The sequence below is a fragment of the Galeopterus variegatus genome, unplaced genomic scaffold, assembly GCF_000696425.1.
Source record: "Galeopterus variegatus unplaced genomic scaffold, G_variegatus-3.0.2 Scaffold7438, whole genome shotgun sequence".
NCBI classification, from domain to species: Eukaryota; Metazoa; Chordata; class Mammalia; order Dermoptera; family Cynocephalidae; genus Galeopterus; species Galeopterus variegatus.
The window spans coordinates 50,506-71,648 of NW_007733549.1; the positions used below are offsets into that span (position 1 = coordinate 50,506).

The window sequence follows — 21,143 nt, forward strand, 5'->3', positions numbered from 1 at the left end:
CTGTAAACTAGCTAATTAAAAAATATAATCAAAATATGAATGTTCACTAAAACTCATTTACCTAGCCCAGAAAAGTTTAATTGCCGCCGCGCTCCCAAGCGGCGCACTCTCCAGTGTGCCACTGGGCTGGCCCTTAACTGGCCTAATTTCAATACTGCTGTGTCTCAGGGAATAGGGAGGCTTGAGGAGATGGAGAGAGATGGGGGAATGGTGGGTCAAAGGAGCAGTTAGAACACATACAACACTTATTAATTTATACAGGCACGGTTTGTGACTCCCCCAAACAATTATAACAGTAATAACAAAGATCACTGATCACAGATCACCATAACAGACATAACAATAACGAAAAACTTTAAAATACTGTGAGAATTTCTAAAATGTAACAGAGACACAAAGTGAACACACAGTTAGAAAAATGATGCCAAAAGATTTGCCTGACATAGGGTTACCACAAACCTTCAATTTGTAAAAAACATAGTTATCTGTGAAGCTTGATAAAGTGACGTATGCCTTTACCTCTTACAGAACACTCATCATCATTCTGAAGTGGAAGCACAGGAAGAGGCAGAGAGTACAGAGATACAATTTTTGAGATCAGTGGTTACAAAATAAACTGTAAGAATTACTTCTGTGATTGCATTACTTTGAAAATTCGAAAACTAACGCTGGTTTGTTCTGGAGTCTTCCTATATACCAATAGATCCTGTTCCTAGTCATTGAATGAAGGATGAAGTTCTGTGGCTGTCCTATGCACAAGGGTACTGCTGCTCTCTTGAGCCTTGATGCATATACTTCTCCTGTACTGGCTGCTAATGAATCTGGCAGGAGACTAAAATCTGCTAGCCACTTGAGTTCTCTAGGCTTTTGAGCCACTGCCCAATATGAGAAAAGATTTTAGCATATGGCTCAGGGGAAAAATGAACTTAATGTTTGGAAAAAAATATTAATGCTTCCTACCTATAAATGGATTATACCCCAGAACCATATGCTAAATGAATTGCATTTCTTTTTAAAAATTTTTAAAAATTTTTTATTGAAACACAATTGATGGTACATATCTGTGGGGTACACTGTTGAACATCAATACTTGTGTGCAACATGTGATGTTCAAATCGGGATAGTTAGTACATTCAACATTATAAAATGTAATCACTTTTTGTGATTACCAATTTCTCACTAAACCCCCTCTCCCGCCCCCTTTCCCACCTCTGGTGGCCTTAGTTCTGTTTTCTCCTTCTGAATGTTCAATGAGTTATTATGATTGTTGTATCTTTCTTTCTTTTTTTATTTATTTTTTTCTTTAGCTCCCACTTATGAGTGAGGACATGCAGTATTTCTCTTTATGTGCCTGGCTTATTAGATGAATTGCATTTTGCTACCAAAAATTTATTTCCCAGGTTGTCTTAAAAATCTATTTAACCTAAATAGTGTTATAATTTTCATAGAAAACATAAATATTGTTGGGTTTTTTTTGTCTTTTTTCGTGTCCGGCAATGGATCGCAACCCTCAGTGTCACGCCCGTACCGGACCAGGACCGGCAACGGGATCGCAACCCTCGGTGTCGCGTCCGCACCTCGCTCAGCCAGTGAGCGGGAACCGGTCTGTATGTGGGATCCGAACCCTCGGCGGGAGCACCGCTGCACTCCCAAGTGGCGCACTGTAGCAGTGCGCCACTGGGCCGGCCCCATTAAACATAAATATTGTTAATTGTCAGTAGTTAAATGAAAAAAATCATAGAACTTGAAGAACTCAAATTAACCTCAGTGCTGGTGCTTGAAGGGATTAGTATTACTTAGAGCTGCAATTCTCTAACTGCACTATGGCACCCAGGGCACTGTAGCAAACTCACAGGGGCACACAGACTATTTCAAACTTTCAAGTGACATCTGTCAGACACTGTACAAACTACTACTATTAACTTGTTTGGACCTAACTACTTAACAAATCAGACTGCTAATGTACTTCTTTTGGCCTAGGGGCACTGTAAACCAAAAACGTTAGGGAACTTCAGCATTAAAGAATAAGGAGAAATGAGATAAAAATAGCTGTAGAAGCTCTCTGTGGGAGATTTCTGGGCATTCTGAAGGACTTCAGCAGTTGATACCATTTTCTCTTTATCAAATCTCATTTCATTAAAAAAGTATGTTCATTTAAATACTTATAATTTATATACTTTTTTCTATGTATGTCATACTTTTTTTTTTTTTTAAAAGGTCATGGCTTTCCTTTTTCTCAGTACAGGTATATTATGGTACTACTCTTAGAATTATCAGAGGTTTAAAAAACACAAGGCCTTTGGAGGCTCATAATCTGAATAGAGAAACTGAATGAAGGAGAAGCACTGAGGTATTTTAATAAGCTAACATGACAAGAAGTGAGCGAAAGAGAAAAAAGAATTAAGGTAAGGTGTATATATACAATAGAATGCATTAAATAGAATTAAGTACTGGTGAAACAGAAGATAGTCATTTTATACTTAATGTGCCAGACATTGAGATGAAATGGGGAACTGAGAAAGATGTGGTGAGACTGGCCAGAGGCAATTTGACTATCGTAGAACAGAGCCAAGAGATGGGACAAGGGTTTATGATATGCAACTATCTTGGTGTCTGGGCATATAAGCAGTTATAAGTGCTTTTCCTTCACCCTTTAACAGTCCTCACCAAAATACATATATTTTAGCTTTTTTTTTTTTTTTAAAGATGACCCATAAGGGGATCTTAACCCTTGACTTGGTGTTGTCAGCACCACGCTGTTCAAAGTGAGCTAACCAGCCATCCCTATATAGGGATCTGAACTCGTGGCCTTGGTGTTATCAGTGAGCCACAGGCCGGCCCTTATTTTAGCTTTAATTATAATGATTTTTCTCACCTGGATTTCATTTCTAGAACTGCAGTTATTTCTTGTTTGGAAGCTTGTGCTTGGTATAAAAGCTTAACAATATAGTTAAATTGTTCTGAGTCAGGCACCATCCCAGCTTCAACAAGCTGTAGAAGAGAAAAAAAAAGTAGTTATTCTTATAAAAATGTGAAAGAGCTGAGAAACCTGAATGAAAACGTGTTGAGAAGTACTTTTCCTGTGCTTCACACAGGGCCTTGGCCAGAGAATAATTGCTGATTACTTGTTAAATTAATAACCCAGGTGACTGACTGCTCACATGTAATACAGTATTTGATTAAAAAAAAAAAAATTCAAAGATTTTCTCTTCCATTCCCATGACTCATTTTCTGTCTTTTTCATGCAACTCAGCTCTAATGGAGACAGCTAACAGGGGAGTATCTGGATGCTTCTGGTGTAAGAATAGACGAATGAGATGTAGGCCTTCTGCGACAGTTCTTCCAAGGCATGACATTACCCTGGGAGGATGGGAAGGTACAAGACTGTGGGCTGGCAGTCTTACTAGCTCAAATAATCCTGTCGATCTCTGCTCTAAGATGTTATAATTTGTTGGGCATAACTTTGCGCGCATGCACCCTGACGTGCACGGGCGCCAGTTCATGCGATCCGCGGCCACCATTTCACTAGCGCTCAACGGCACGTAGCTGCCAGCCTCGCCCTTCCGGGTCCCAGTGATTCAGCAACTTTAGTTCCGTATTCGCGTAAAGCCTCCCCACCACCTCACCCTATCCTTTTAAGCCCTTCTTATTGGCTCTTTGCTTGATCTCTCATATCAAAACCCGCCCTGCCCTTTTTCCCTATATAAGCTGTGCCGCCCTGCAAATAAACGGAGTTCCGGCTTTGACCACTCTCCTGGCTCGGTGGTGTTCTTTCTCGGCCCCCGGGGAGGAAGGTCCTGGGGGGGAAGGGCCGTGCCAGCGACACTCATCATCCCGCTCAGCCCCACAAGGGACCCCCGGCTGGACTGGGGTCTCTTCCCGCTCGGTTTTGTCGGCCTCTGGCTCAGGGAGGCCCGACAATAATTAGGTCCTCCAATACCACCCTGGGCATGAGGTAACACTGGTGAGATGAGAAAGTTAAGGGCCGGCCCGGTGGCGCACTGGAGAATGCGCCGCTTGGGAGGGTGGCGGCACTCCCGCCTAGGGTTTGGATCCCATGTGGAGCCCGGTTCCCGCTCACTGGCTGAGCGCGGTGCAGGCGCAACACCAAGGGTTGCGATCCCGTTACCGGTCAGTAAAAAAGACAAAAAGGAAAAAAAAAAAAGAAAGTTAAGACTAACTCAGTTGAGGGGTGTCTGAAATTCTGTGAGCAACATTTTCATTGAGAATCTTCTATTGTTCAATCTAGTTTTCAGAAAACTTCCCCTTTTTAGAAATAATTTAAATATCAAAATGTTTTTCAATGTTTAGAAGAATGTATGCTTTACCTCCCCAGTCTAGACTGAAAGGAGTACCAGGAAATAAGAATTTGGGGTACGATAATGAAACAATAGCAGGGAGAGTGGAGGAGAAGCTACCTTTTCCAAGGTGTAAGTCTCTATGTGAGATGCCATAATTTGGTTGTTAGAATTTATAACTGATGTGTATTTTGAGACAGAATTTCTTTCAGTGAAGGATAATAGTAACAAGTTGCTGAGAGATTTTCACTATCTTTGAAATCTCAGGAAAATTGCCTCAAATTTGGTGGCACAAAGCCCCTTTAAACGGTCCCTAGAAAGTCCACCCTAAGCTATATGATTAAACAAACTGGAAATAGTTTTGCTGAAAAACTGTACAAATAACTATTTAAAGCCTGTTCTAAACATTAGGCTCTAATCCTTAAACTCTGTATCAGCTGCTTGGGATTCAAGCAGGGTCAATTTTATTTTAAAAAGGGAAATAGCGAAAAAAGACCCAGGGAGGAGTTCTGGTTAAGATGGCGGAATAGACGGACCATAGCATCACTCTCTCCCACAAATCAACCAAATTTACAACTATAAAAATGTAACATCAGCCAAAGCTGGGGCCGCTGTAGCTCAGGGAAAGAGGAGGAGAGACCTACGGAGTTCATGAAGGCAGGAGAAACTACAATGAGAGAAAGAAAAAGCTGCTCTGAGCATTTCAGGCTGCAGCTGCTTTAAGGCTCGAGCTGATGAGCGCATGGAGCAGGAGCCGGTAGAAGCTGCAGCTGTGCCCTTCAGATGGAGTTACTTGGAGACAGCAGGAGAGAAGAGGGCCTTGGTGGCTCCCAGGACAGCAAGACCACTAATAGGTTTCCCATGGACCCACAAAGAAGCGAGGAGCCAGAACAACTGAAAAAAGGGAGCCATTCAGAGGCCGGTGAGTCTTCACAATGGAACAGTGCAGGGCCCATCCCATGGGAAGTGTTCGGAGCATGGGCGGTGGGCAAGATGGGAACACCGGGAGAACAATGGGACACAGCAAGGACAGCCGACCTGCCCCCAATCAGCACAGGACGATTCAGAGGAGACTGTTCTGGAATGCAGAATTTCATGGGGTGCAGTTTGATGAAAAAACTCAGGCCTAGATCAGAGTTTCTACAGAACACAGATCCACCGGGTCTCTGGAGAGCTGGAAGTACCTATAAGATCAACCATTAAACCCTAAGCTGCACAAAAAGTCTTCCCTAGGGAAATGGCAGCAAAGTAGCAATTTAAACCACACAGCTCAAGTACTGGTTCCCAGAGGAAGTTCCCCCGTGTTAGAAGCAAAGGACAAAAAATTAGTTCCAGCCCAGGCACACCACCAGCACCTTGGGGCCTGCCTGGGAACTGGAGGCTTGGATCCGGGGACCGGACCCCATTCCCACTTCCAGGCAAACTGCACCAGTCCCTCAGGGCCTGCCCAAGGACCCAAGGCATGGAGAAGGGGACTGGACACCCCTCCCACAACTGGGCACACCAAGCCAGTGCTTCAGGTCCCACCCGGGGACCTGGGGTATGGAGTTGGGGACCAGACCACCTTCCCACAACCAGGCACACCATGCCAGCACCTCGGGGCCCGCCCAGGGAACCGGGGCATAGAGAAGGGGACCGGACCCCTCTCCCACAACCAGGCACACCACGCCAGTGCCTCAGGCCCTGCCTAGGGATCCGAGGCAAGGAGAAGGGAACCGGACCTCTCTCTCACAACCAGGCACACCACACCAGCACCTTGGGGCCTGCCTGGGGACTCGAGGCATGGAGATGGGGACTGGACCTCTCTCCTACAGCCAGGCACACCAAGCCAGTGCCTCAGGTCCCGCCTGGGGACCTGACTTATGGAACTGGGGACTAGACCCTCCTCCCACACCAGGCACAAAATGCCAGCACCTCGGGGCCCACCTGGGTACCTGAGGCATGGAGAGGGGGACCGGACCCTCATCCAACAACCAGGCACATGGCTCCAGTGCCTTGGGGCCTGCCCAGAGACCTGGGGCATGGACAAGGGGACTGGACTTCTCTCCCACATCAGGCACACCAAGCCAGCTCCTTGGGTCTTGTCTGGTGACCTGAGGCATGGAGAAGGGGACTGGCCACCCCTCCCACAACCAGGCACATGGTGCCAGTGCCTTGGGGCCTGCCCAGGGGCCAGAGGCATGGAGAAGGGACCAAACACACACCCCACAACCAGTCATACTGCCAGTGCCAAGAAGCATACCAAAAACATCACCTCCATGTGGGTGGCCCACCACAGCCACCACAATAACCATGGCTGCTGCAAAAGCAGCTAGACGCCACAACCACCATGCAGATGGTCCGCCAACCACTGGAGTGCATTCACACAAGAAGAGTCACCAGCAGAGACAAAGAAAAGAAGAGGATGTCCCTTTCCACAAAGCCCATTTCAGAGTGACAGAAGAAGCATCTGCTCTATGATAATATTGGGGGACCTGATCACATCTCTCAGCACTGGACAGATCATCTAGGCAACAAGTTAACAGAGTAACCATTATTCTTTCAGAAGAAGAGAAGAAATGTAGGGCTATTAGAGGGGGAGGGAGAGTGAGAGGGGGATGGGGAGAGATTGGATAAGGGGTATAAAGAATAATTATGATTTGTAACAATATATATGCTAGTAATATTGATTTAATCAATATATCTCAATGTTCAACCCCCAAAATATGTATAATCGATTTTGATTCAATAAATAAAAATTAAAAAATTAAAAAAATAAATAAAAATAAAAAGGGAAATAGCTCCTCTTGCAAACCTAACTGATCCACCACCTCAAATAGTTTTCCAAACTTTGTAAAGGAGTAAACACCTTTATTATTTACTGTTAGTCTCTGTAACATTTGAAAGGACTTCTATTGGTCTATTTGCATTCACTGACCATGCAGTGACTTTTGACTAAATGAACAGGGATAAGGGCTGGCCCGGGGCTCACTCAGGAGAGTGCGGTGCTGATAACACCAAGGCCATGGGTTTGGATCCTATATAGGGATGGCCAGTTGGCTCACTGGGTGAGCGTGGTGCTGACACCACCAAGCCGAGGGTTAAGATCCCCTTACCGGTCATCTTTTAAAATAAATAAATAAATAAATAAATAAATGGACAGGGATAACTGTAAGCAAAACCACAAAAGAACAAATTCATTACCTGGTTACCGACACACTTAAAAAAATCTGTCCCTTAACAATGCTCAGAAACCAGGTTAAATATAAATTGTTACTTGACAAACTAGGTGACCACCTAAAGCAGTACAAAATAAGCTGTTAATTGCTCCTTTCTCAATGATGTTTGTTAGATAGGGGTATGGTACACTGCTAGAGTAAGAATGAGGAAAAGCATCTTCTTCCATGATAATAATATGGTTTATCATCGCTGAACCCTGAAATAATATGTACAGGGAAATTGGTACTGGTAGTAAACAAATGCTGGAAATGATGGCTCCATATTAACCATGCAAAAATGAAAATGATTGTGTTTATTAGATACTCCTTATTAAAGGTAATTTTATTTGGACAGTAACTGGGGTACATCTTACAGAAAGCCAATTTATTCAGTATCAGGCTATTTATAGAATTCTTACTGAGGGTTTCTACAACTACTATAGGTGATTGGTAACTTTTGATTTGAAAATTTCCAGGCAAGTAATTCTGTCAAGTTTCATAATGTGGAACTAGATGTAGTCACTCTAATATTTTGTTCATCTGCTAGAGTGGTTCCAGTGTTGCTTCCAAAAGAAAATTGGGGGTTTTCCTACTATTGGGCCTATTCTGAAGTCAATGGCTGGGTAGTACCAAATACTAGAAAGTATTCAACAAAAGATAAAATTTCAATATATTTTTATGAAAGCCATAAAAATTCTTATTTCTCTTTTTGTTTAGGGCCAGATTTTAAACTAATTCCTAGCTACCATGTTTCTATTTTCTTTGTTTTGGTCACAATTTTCTCTCTCTCTGTCTCTCTCTCTGTGTCTCTCTCTCTCTCTCTCTCTCTCTCTCTGTCTCTCTCTCTCTCTCTATATATATATATATCTCTCTCTCTCTCTCTATATATATATATATATTTAGATTTGTTTTTGTTGTAAACAACCTCAAACCTTTTGGAGAAAGTACTTTCTTTTATCATCTTAGGGAGCAGAGATGAAGACAGTTCACACATCAGAAAGCAGTCACCTGGAGTGCTTGGAACTACTTATTTAAGGGAAAGTCTTATCAGCTACTGGAATCTGTTTAAAAACCTTATTTCAGGAAAAAAAGAACCTATTTGAAAATAGAATTCTTTGGTACCTGGAATGTGAATAAAAGGTAGCTTCAGGGTGTAAGTGAAAATAATTATTTTCTTGGTTATTCACTATTAGAGAACAGGAGATAAAATTTTACCTTGCAAAAGGTATCGATTAAAGCAGGTACAGCATTCCTTAATTTCATAGTTGCCACATGTTCAAATATTTTTAGTAATATTTTCAGAGCAGGCTGGATAAAACAAAAAAATTACACTTATTTTCATGTCTTCTTTCAGTACACCTTAAATTTCTCAAATTTGTTATGCCGAAAAACACAAGTGTTCTCTAGAAAGTATGCAGCAAATACAGAAATTTAACTGCCAAATTCAAACAAATATAATAGAAGTTAACTTAAAATATTAAAAAATATATTTTTTCAGGTTACTTACCAGCATTTTAACAATTATGCTGAGGTTAACTACCTGAAATACTTCTTTTAATAAACAATGTTGGAGTAAAGAATTTAGAAGGTTATTTAGCACTTGTAAATCAAAGTGTATGCCCGGAGGAAACTTTCTGTAGTACTCCATAAATATGTTTACTGAAAATGAAAAAAATACATATTAAAGTCATTTGCTGCTTTTAAGGTATCCATCTTTCCTAAATTAGACAATTTTTCTATATTTTAAGATAAAGTAGTATAAATTCATTTTTTTTAAAGGTACAGCTCTAGTATCAGAAATATTTGAGAAAAATTAAAGCAAAAGTCAAAATGGCAATAATATTTGAAGTCAATCAAGCATGCTCAGCACTAGATTGGGAGGTAACTTATGTGCCATCCACAAAAAATAGGTCCAAATTGTCAAATACATTATGGTATCAATATAAACTCCTAAGGAGTCAGGCTCTTCAGGGAGTCTTGAGGCAGTGGCCTCGGTATGTATGAGAAATTGTATAATTTGGTGATAAATGTAGACTACTTTGACATATACCCCTTCTTGTTTTTACCCCACCAACATGTTGACCCTAGGGATGTTTCTGATTCCAGTTTATGATTACAGACATTCTACCAAAAATTACAACGATACTGATTGATTTCCTTTGAGAAAGTAGTTTCTTTTTATGTCAGTCCAATCCCTTAATTTATTTTCTATATACTTAAACCACTCCCAATTCTTGCCATTAATTTTACTGAAATTATTTTAATAGGGATCACTTCACTGTCATTTTTACCCCCATTCCAAAATTTCCCAGGTCAAAATCTGTACACCTTAGCTAAAACTGCCTTAGTAAAAATTACTTTTAATTTTATTTTTGCATTAATTATTTCTACCAGAAACACTTATTACTAACTGGTGTTACTGCTTATTACTACCTGGTATTGCTTGAGAAAATCAGTAACTACTGACAAAGTTTAGCAGAACAATTGAAAAATCAATGCTGAAGTTATAAGAATTTTTAACAACTTTAATAATATGGGTAATAATACTGAACTTTGTTGTAAAGCTTCTTTATATACTACAGTTGTTTACCCTGAGCACGTACAAATAAATCCTTGCTGCTATTCTTTTTGTAGTATCTACATAGTTGCCTATCCTGAAGCAGACCAACTGATAACATGGGAAATTCAGTGTGTCTGCTACAATAACTTATTAATAAAACTGGAACTGCAGATGTTTAAAAAAGGAATCGTTGTTGTTGTTGTTAAAGAATCTTTGTTAGCTACTGTGTAAATAGTCCACTAATTCACATGCAACCCTCCTCCTTTTTGTCACTGTTTTTAACATTTTAATATAATTTCTCCCGTTAAAATGATCCTTTCTGGTTAAACTGTTGTGTGGCAAGGTTTATATATTTTCATAGCTTTTGACATGAACTGCTACATTGCCTTTTTAAAAGGTTTTGTCAATTCATAATGCTACTTCATCAATGACTTATCAGAATCAGGTCCTTTTTACTCCTTTCTTTGATTAGAAGTGCACAATTTTAGTGAACCAGTAACTACTGGATTTTCCTCTCCAGATCTGTTTCTAATTCTCATAAGAGGAAACAAATGTTCATGCCTTTGTGAACAGCTGATTGAACTCTTATTATTCTTAGAAGTTGGAATATTTTTGTATACTACCAATGGGAAATCTGAAATATTTGAAGCTAACATCTTTTCTCAGTTTAAATTTATATGATCAGATTTATATGTTTTGTAGTTCCTTTGATTACTTTAAACCACAGAAATTATCACTTTCTAAAAATCTGATTAAAGGCACCAAGCCTATACACTGGGGAAGAGACTGCCTCTTTAGCAAATGGTGCTGGGAGAACTGGATATCAATATGCAGGAGAATGAAACTAGACCCATACCTTTCACCATACACTAAAGTCAACTCAAAATGGATTAAAGAATTAAATATACACCCTGAATATACAAGAAACTGAAACAACTTTACAAGAAAAAAACAAGCAACCCAATTAAAAAATGGGCAAAAGAGCTAAGTAGGAATTTCTCTAAGGAAGATATACAAATGGCCAACAGACATATGAAAAAATGCTCAACATCACTCAGCATAATGGGCCACAATAATCAACCACATTGTATATTGACAAAATAAAATTTAAAAAATAAATAAATAAAATAAAAATCTGATTAAAAAACCTTTTTCTACTGAATTGCTAATATAATATATTGATTCATTTTGGTATATGCTAAACAGTAGTAATTTTTCAAATGTTTTTAGCCATAAAACTTCTGGAAAGAGAATTTTATGTGGAAATTTAAATATAAAACAGATAAGACAGAACCTATGGTTCTACTCCTAGGTATATAAACAGAAGAACTGAAAGCAGGGACTCAGACACTTGTACATCAAAGTTCATGGCCCATTACTCACAATAGCCAAAAGATGGAAATAACCCGTGTCCATTGACAGACAAATGAATAAACAAAATGTGTTACAAACATACAATAGAATTTAGCCTTAAAAAGGAAATTCTGACACGTTACAATATGAATGAACCTTGAAGACATTATGGTAACTGAAATAAGCCAGACACAAAAAGACAAATATTTTATGATTCCGCTTTTACAGGCAAATTCAGAGACAGGAAGCAGATTAGAAGTTATCAGGAGGTAAAGGGTAGGGGTAATGAGAGTTATTGTTTCATGGGTACAGAGTTTCTGTTTGGGATGACAGTTCTGGAAATGAATGGTGGTGATAGTTATACATTGGACAGTGGTGATAGTACACTGTGAATGTACTTAATGCCAGTGAGCTGTACACTTAAAATGGTAAATTTGGTTATGTATATTTTATCTCACACACATAAAAAGTCAAAGAAAGACTATGGAAATGTTCCGGATTAAAGGAGTCTAACGAAACATGAAACTGGATACATACCTGTTCCTGGATTAAATTCTAGACTAGAGGGAAAAATGCTATAAAGAACATTATTGGGGGCGGGCCCGTAGCTCACTTGGGAGAGCATGGTGCTGACAACACCAAGTCAAGGGTTAAGATCCCCTTACCGGTCATCTTTTTTATTAAAAAAAAAAAAAAAGAACACTATTGGGTCAATTGACAATATTTGAATACAAACTATGGATTAGACAAAACTATCATACCCATGTTAAATTTACTGACGTGGATAAATGTTCCATGATTATATAAAAGGATATCCTATTTTAGGGTACTAGGCATTGAAATATTTAGGGATAAAGAGCCATGATGTACCCAACTTACCTTCAAGTGGTTCGGAGAAAAACTGTGTGTAGGGGGGTGGGGAGAGAAAGACAGAGCAAATGCAAATGATAAAGTTAGGATATATGAGTATCCTTTGTATAATTTTTACTTTTGCCACGTTTTGTAAATTTGAAATTATTTCTAAATAAAAACTTCTAGAAAGAGAATTTTATGTGGAAATTCAAATACAAAATAAATGATGACCTATGGTCAAACACGGGGATGGGGAGTCCTACCCATTCAGCTACCTTCCCTTGTGTACCAGAGTGGTTCCTGAGGCCTCTCTGCAGAGCCTGAGCAGTTAGATCCACATCTTATATTGGTGGTATTCAGAGTTTCTCTGTGTAAGTTGCTATCCAGTTATTTTAACATCATTTATTAAATGATTCCTCCTTTCTCAAGTCCTATGGTCTTTCTAAACACTAGACCCCTTTACACATAATATCAGGTCTATCCTGAGCTATTTATTCTGTTCCATTGATTTAAGTTTCTATTGTTACATCAAACAATTTGCACAGGTCCACAACAACTTCCTGTTATAGGGTTTTTTTTGTTTGTTTTATTTTGTTTGTATTCATTGTTTTAAAACTAAATTTAGATATATATATATATATATTAGATCTTTACACAGTCATAACTAAATTTGGGGGAATTTTGCATCTTTTTCATGTCATCGCTTTCCTTCCACATCTCATTTTATGGAATTATTTATGGAATTTAAAAGTTCATGCACATCTCACCATATGTAGCTCCTCCTCCTTGGTTATCACAATCCCTCAGGTTACAGTACATTCCCACATAGGCTTCTATTACGTCTACCTTAACAACTACTTCCTTGATATAGTAAGATTAAGTCCAGACTAGCAGTTCCCTCAGATGCTTCCTTTAACCCTTGTAGAGATGATATCACCAGCAAAACAAAGCAACAAATTCATCAGAGGCATTTTTAGCTGAATGAGATTTCAAGCAAATGAATAAAATGCTCTATTACCACCATACTATGTAGCTTTGGTGGCTGTGTCAGGGTGACAAATATAAATAAAGCTTGGTTCCTGTCCTCTTGGGGCTCATAATCTAGTAGGGGGAGACAGAGGTAAAGAATGGGATGGGACTGTGGAATCAGATAAGGGTCAAGTACAGGAGGTAATCCTATTTCCTATGACTAAGACTTGAAAGCTGAATAGGTCTTTTCCATGGGGAAAAGGCTTGGAAGAGAGGCATCCTGGGCAGAGAGAACAATGCAGTAGTAGCACTGAAGTTATAACAAAGCCTGGCATGTTTAGGGAACTGCACAGAAATCACTACGGATGGTACACTGGCTACAAGGGGTAAGTGTAAAAAGAGAAGAATGAAGAAGTAAAGATTCAGCTTCTGAAAGATCCGTTCAGAAGGAGAAAAGGATACTGTTAATTAACCTTTCAATCTATCTTATACCTGTAAATAAAATTTCTGAGTCATGAAAATATTAGCACATAAGGGAATTACAGTGTTAAGTGAATTATAATTTTTTATTAATCAAAATACTATATTTATTTTTTAATCCTTTCTAAGGCTAACAAAGCCACTTTTAGGTTAGGCATTCAGTTTTCATACTTAACAAGTACTGAATTTACTTTCAGATGGTAAGGCACAACAGCATGTTGTTTGAAACATTGGCATCAACAAATTTATATAATCATTCAATTGTTTCATACCTGCGCGTTGTAGCAAACACAGCTCATTGATAACTATATATTTCTTAAAAACATCCATGCAAACCTGCAAAAGTCATGAAAAACATTAAATTACCTTTTTATATTTCATAAGAACTACACAAATTTCAATCCTAACTTTTCGCTTACTTCAAATTTTTAAATTGAGCTTAAAGCATTGTAATAAAGAATTTGATGTCTGGTTAACTCACAGATTTGAAATGCATACTGAATTCATTACAAAAACCTTCTTTAGGTTATTTAAAAAATAACCATTTTCTAAGATTGACCAATGTATTAGAACAGACAGCCCAGAAATAGACCCACTCATATACAGTCAGCTGATTTATGACATGGTAACACTGCAGTGCAGTGAAGAAAGGATGATCTTTTTAATAAATGCTGCTAGAGATCCATATGGGAAAAAATTTATTTTGACCCTCTTCTCACATCATAAACAAAAATCAATTATAGCCAAATTAGAGTTCTAAGTGCAAAAGGTAAAACAAACTTTTAAAGAAAAAACACAGGAGACATCTTCATGATCTTGGCAAAGATATCTTCAACAGGATGTAGAAAGTTAACACCACAAAAGAAAATAACTGACAAACTACTGTATATAAAAATTAAGAAATTGTTTTATCAAAAGACACCTTTAAGAGAGTGAAAACACAACTTGTAAAGTAGAAAAAGATATTTGCAATATATGTATATATATCCAATAAAGAACTTCTATTCAGATTATGTAATGAATTCATGAAGATCAGTAAGAAAAAGACAATCCCACAGAATATAGGCAAAATATTTGGACATTTCCAAAAAGAGCATATTCAAATATCAGATAAACACCGTGAAAGATGTCCAGCTTCATCAACCATTGGGGAAGACATCTCTACCCACCAACCAAAACGGCTAAAATTAAAAGGCTGATAATATCAAAAACTAGTAAGGATGTGAAGCAACCAGAACTCTCAGACATTTCTGGTGAGACTATAATTTGGTAAACCACTTTGGAAACCTGTTTGGCAGTATCTCCTAAGGTTGAACAGAGGCAGACCCTAATACCCAGCAATTCCAGTTTTAAGTATAACCTATCAGAATGTGTACATATGTTCACTAAAATACATGCAGAAGAACAATGACTACTGTAGTACATAAATCTGGAACCACCTAAATGCCTAAACAAAATTAATTTTGATATGCTTACAGAATGGAATATTAACTATTATACAGCAATGAGAAAGAAACATCTACAATTTAAAAAGATGGATTTCAAAAATATTTAGCAAAAAAAGTCAGACACATGAGCTGGCCGGTTAGCTCAGTTGGATAGAGCATGGTGTTATAACACCAACGTCAAGGGTTTGGAACCCCACACCGACCAGCTGCCAAAGGGGGGAAAAAAAGACACAAAATAATACATATTATATGGTTTCATTTATATAAAGCACAAAAACAGGCAAAGCTCATTTATGCTATTAGGAGTCAATGAAAATCTAAGCTAAAATGCATGACTGGGACAGTTATTAAAACAATCTCTACTTCAAGGACTTTGTAAGTTTCACCTTTTCATCCCCTTGCTCAGGTACATGAGCAAACTTGCATTGTGATCGCTCACAGCCACGTAACGTATTAAAATGAAATTTGCAGTATCTATAGGGTATCATCAACCCTAGGGGCTTCTGGAACACATAGAAAAATAGAAAAAATCCCTTTGTTAACTGCAAAATACTTAATATAATCTATTGAGAAAGCATTCAAAGCAACAGAAATATTATATACCCCAAACAGTATCAAGATAAACTGCTTGCTAATTTGATAAGAAAAAAGTCTCTAAATAATTTATTAAAAATAATGAAAAAAATCAATTTAGAGTGATTTGTCTTTGAATTTTCTCTATTTCTGTTAGCATAAAATATTCCATCAAGATTATTACTATTTTACTTTTATTTTTGAAGACTTTATTTTTTGGAGCAGTTTTAGGTTCACAGCAAAATTGAGAGGAAGGTACAGAGGTATCTTACGGATTCCTTGCCCTTACACTTTACAAAAGCTTATACATTCCCTCCTCCTTTTCACGCACCTGCCCCCACTTTTATAAAAAAGTTAATTCTATTATAATATGCATCATATTTCAGGTGAATCTGTTAGAGCCAAAATTTTCCTTAGCTTTTCTGATAAACAGCAAAGGCAAATGATATCAAGTTAAAGCTTTTTATGACAAACTTTCCCCATAAACTGCTTTATATTATCAGCTTTCTCTTTCATCACAGAAAACTATTCATCCTGTATTTTCTGTTTTGGATGTTTCCCCCTTCTGCTTTCAACCTCTTATGTTATTTGTGAATATCCCGTGAGTCACTATTTATATTCCGCCTCTTATTACCAACCTCCATTCAAAATCCACACAATGTCTGAAACTGCTTAAAAAAGTAATGATAGTCAGGAAAACACAACCAGAGAGGTCTAGAGTATAGGTTTTATAAGTTTATTTTTTAAAAAAAGTGGTTAACTTACCCCTGCATTTTTTTCCCTTTTAAATATTTCACAAGTTTCAGGATTCTGCAGCTTTAGGACAGAATGTTTTCCCAGAAATTTGAAATCTAGAAATGATTTAGAATGACATTACACACCAGTATGTTACAACTTATTCCCTTCATAACAATGAAATAGATGACTAACACTATTCACTTTAAAGTTTCACTTAGGAATATTCATGTTCCATTAACAGACTGTGCTGCCATGTGTGTTACTATGATTTACTTCTTAGGTACCCTTAAGTATTTCTAGACTTGAATTTAAAATTTTAAACTCACTATAAGCTGCAGATAACTTTCTTAAAAGCCTAATATAGCAGCATTGAGCACTGCATCCAAATGATATGTTTCTTAAGTTAAAAAGACAGATTCTATAGTGTACACAATAAACCTTTCTAGGGGAAGAAAACTCCTGACAAACCCAGGTGCTACAGACTGAAGTGTGTCCTCCCTCCAATTCATATGGTGAAGCCTTAACCCCCGGTATGACTGTATTTGGAGATAGGGCCTTTACAGAAGTAATTAAGGCTCCTGACAAACCCAGGTGCTACAGACTGAAGTGTGTCCTCCCTCCAATTCATATGTTGAAGCCTTAACCCCCGGTATGACTGTATTTGGAGATAGGGCCTTTACAGAAGTAATTAAGGTTAAATGAAGTCATAGCCCTGATTAGATAGGATTAGTGTCCTTATAAGAATAGACACCAAAGAGCTCATATTCTTTCTCTCTTTGCACATACCAAGGAAAGGCTATGTGAGGTTTTAGCAAGAAGGTGGTCATCTGCAAGCCACAAAGAGGGCCCTCACCAGAAAATGAACCCTGTAAGAACCTTGATCTTGGACTTTTAGCCTCCAGAAATGTGCAAAATAATTTCTGATGTTTAAGCCACCCAGTCTGTGGTATTTTGTTATGGAGGCCCATGCTGACTAATATAGCAGGCATCATATCCCTTACTGTTGATCTTTTAAAATGAGAACTAGAGCATTTAAAAATGTTCTTTTCTAAAGATAAAATAACAAATAAAAATAAAAGCATTTTTTATTTTAAATCATTTATTTTTTACCTTGGCAGTATCCAGATACAATGTGGAACAAGCTGAAGTTTTGCTGCATAGCTTTGTAGTTATTTGCATTATGAAAACTGTAAAGCTTTTTAAGATAAAACACATGACCACTGTGGGCTTACTGCTATAGTACATACCACGAGGCAGCACGAAGTCAGTATTGGAAAGGTACAAGTTAGATGTGTGCTACACAAAGTGATTTTATAGTCTTTAACCTCATTCTTCAACGTAGCTTCTTTTGTTCAAAGCATTATGAACTCTCAAAAAAATGACATAAAATCTAAACTACATATGCAAATATACTCAATTAAAACATGCATGTTTTAGGTTTAACCTATAATTCACCTGTACTATCATTATCACATAAATATAGATATTTTGAAAATTGTTCCATCAAAAGTATTTAGGAAAGGAACACAAACCTAATTTTAACCTTCTATGCTTGTTTCAATTATACTTTTTTTTTTAACTTTTTTGTTTTTGGTGGAAAAATCTCCTACATAGTTTCTATATTACCAGAAGCCAACAAGATTTTATTAAGAAAACAAATAGTACCATTCATCCAAGGCTTCAGTATTGTGTCTTCCTGATGACCACTTAGATTCAAAGGGGGCACTAATAAGCACATAGGTTTTGGGACCAGTGCTGGTAACTGATGTCCACCAACCATAATCTCTGAATTTCTAGAATCTTTGCTGTGAGTAGAAAAATCAAAATCAGAATTTAAATTTATTTTCAAAACATTAAAGTAATGAGAATCAAATAAGTAGAAATACAACCTAATGCCATGAACATGTTATATACTACATGATTCTTCAATGTCTTCAATAGGTTGTTCCTACCTTCTTAACTAGAAAACCAATAAATGTTAATTGGGTGGGGTTGGGGTAGGGGTAGGAATGGGGTGGTTTGTTTAAAAAAACTAGATCAAAATATTTTTGATCATGCCAGAAAAAAGGTCTGAGGAGAACCAGAAAAGGTCGTCCAATTGTTCTATTCTGTAATGAAATAAATTAATTATAAATTATTATTCAGAACAAATATATAAAATAAATCTATATATGTCTTTGAGAGCTTCCATGGTTGCTGATTTAAATAGCTTTAAGTTTACTCTAATGTGTGAGATCCTATATAACCAATTTTATAAAAATTTAATCTGGAGGTTACTTACATAGAAAAACACGTAACTTAAGCAAGGGGGAGAGAGGGAAGTACAGTACTTCATAGCTGACTTGTAGACACAAATGACCGTACTTTTTAGAAGAAAAACTTACACCAACACTCATATACTATATAAACTTTGACCTAAAAAATAATTCTAATAAGCTTATTTAACTGGGATTTCCTCAGCCAAAGGAGAGTAAAAATAGTAAGAAGAGGGGCCCATACTTGTAACAGTTGAAACTTAGTAGCACTGATGGAATTAAAAAATTTCACACAAAATAAAGATATTCACTTTTCTCCCAACTTGGGATATCATTGATATGTGTAATCACCATATCCCCTTCCCCCCCAATAAAACAAAACAAAAGCAGTAACATAAAACAAAGGAATAGGAATTATGGAATTTTACAGATGGAAGAGATATTTAGAAAATTCTTTTGTTTTTGATTGGATGACTCAAGCCCAGGGTGATGTAGTGACTTGCTCAATGTCACCCTGCTGATCACTCTGGTAGAGCCAACTTGCTGATAAACCTTTGGAGATTGTAATGACACTATTTTAGTTTGTAAGCAAAATGCTTTCAATAGGGAAATAAAAAAAGTTAATCTTGTTACTTTTCCTTTTTCTTTAAGATCTCCAAATGGTCATGAACCATATTGGACTTCTATGTCAATCTAATTCTTGCCTAGCCTTTCTCTTAAAACAGTTGTTCTCAAACTTGAGCATGCATCAGGATCAGATGGTGGTTTTGTTGAACACAGATCGATGGACCCCATCCCCAGAGTTTCTGATTCCGTAGGTCTGCTGTGGGACCCAATAATTTCTATTTCTGTCAAGTTCCCATGTGATGTTGCTGCTCCAAGTATCACACTTTGAAAACTACTGTCTTAACATAAAAGCACTTGAACATACTCATCACCTGGCCTTAACTCAACAGCAAAATGAGGGGGAAGGATGGATCAGATAATCTCTAAGTTGTCCTCCAACTCTAAAATTTGGTAGTTTTATATGTTCTAGTGATTGTACTACTATAACTCTCAGTACTAATTACTGTATCCATGTAAGATACTTGCAAACTGCAATGTTCATCTGATTTCAGCCATTCTTACCTTCATACAAGTCACACAACACATCCTTTTTACATTTTATCACTACCTATCTTTTCTCAAAAAATATTTTAAGTCTTAAAAGAATTAGTGACCAGCTTTAAGGTAACTTACAATATCCCTTACGCCTGGGTACATCTTGCACATTAAATCATACCCATGTATGGCTTATGGCATAGTAGTCCAAGCATATATGGCAGAGAATGAAAAACACACTCAAGATTCAAATTAGGGCCGGCCCAGGGGCGCACTGCTACAGTGCACCGCTTGGGAGCGCGGCGGCACTCCCGCCGAGGGTTCGGATCCCACATACAGACTGGCCGCTCACTGGCTGAGCGAGGTGCGGGCGCAACACCGAGGGTTGCAATCCGTTGCCGGTCACGAAAAAAGACAAAAAGGAAAAAAAAAAAGATTCAAATTAGATGAGTGACTATTTTGAAGTTATTTAATTAAAAATTATGTTACATACCTTTTGCAAACTTCATAGATATTTTCTTTTTCCTCGTTAGTAGTTTCCTTGTCTGAAAATCTACACTGTAAGAGATTATGATTAAATACGTACAGGTGAATTTCTCTGTATTACATAATAAGCTATGAGGATTACTGGGTTTATGAGGATGTATCAGATGTTAATTAAGCAACTAGCTTATGGCCAACGCTGAAAACAATTCTATTCTACATAATTTAAAATGCTGAATATTGACTTAAAAATTTCCACCGCTGCTTCAGGAAAAATTAACATTAATCAATATAGTTTCCATCTTTTGATATCACCTTTAATTATACAAGTCACTTTCAATTTATTATGAACAATTATAGTTGCTGTTTCTTTTAATTCAGCAGAAAAGTGCTTTGAATGATTTATATATTTAGGTGGTATTTATGAACATAAATAAACATTTTTTTCATTGAAATATCTAAACACATTTTAAACATAGCTAGCTATACTTAAAACACTTCACAAGTAGCTTGCTGGGAATTGTGATTTTCTAATTATAAGAACATTATACATGCTCAAATATAAATTTTCAAAAGAACAGGCATCAAGAAAATAAACCCCCAAATCACCCCTCACTGCAGTATTCAGAGACAACCACCTAATATCTTAGTTTATATCTTTCTAGTCTTTTTGAAAGTACATAATCAAATTTTATACTAATGTTATCAAACTGTCTATACTATTAGAACTCTTGGAAAGAAAACTACAAAATTCAACTGGGAAATGTGAAACATTAACAAATGGAAAGACATAACATGTTTCTTGATGAGAATTTTAAAGGTAAAGATGTTAATTC

The 21,143-nt window shown here is 37.4% G+C and overlaps 1 protein-coding gene across 1 annotated transcript in view; it reads right to left on the reverse strand.

Annotated features, from left to right (window-relative positions):
* The window catches only part of TOPAZ1 (testis and ovary specific PAZ domain containing 1), an 83,804-nt gene that overhangs the window by 37,261 nt on the left and 25,400 nt on the right, over positions 1 to 21,143 (reverse strand). The window contains 8 exon segments of the mRNA XM_008591960.1: positions 2,876 to 2,991; positions 8,711 to 8,803; positions 9,003 to 9,154; positions 13,982 to 14,045; positions 15,544 to 15,690; positions 16,496 to 16,581; positions 18,134 to 18,273; positions 20,318 to 20,382. Of these exon segments, the coding sequence (XP_008590182.1) occupies positions 2,876 to 2,991; positions 8,711 to 8,803; positions 9,003 to 9,154; positions 13,982 to 14,045; positions 15,544 to 15,690; positions 16,496 to 16,581; positions 18,134 to 18,273; positions 20,318 to 20,382 (863 nt within the window).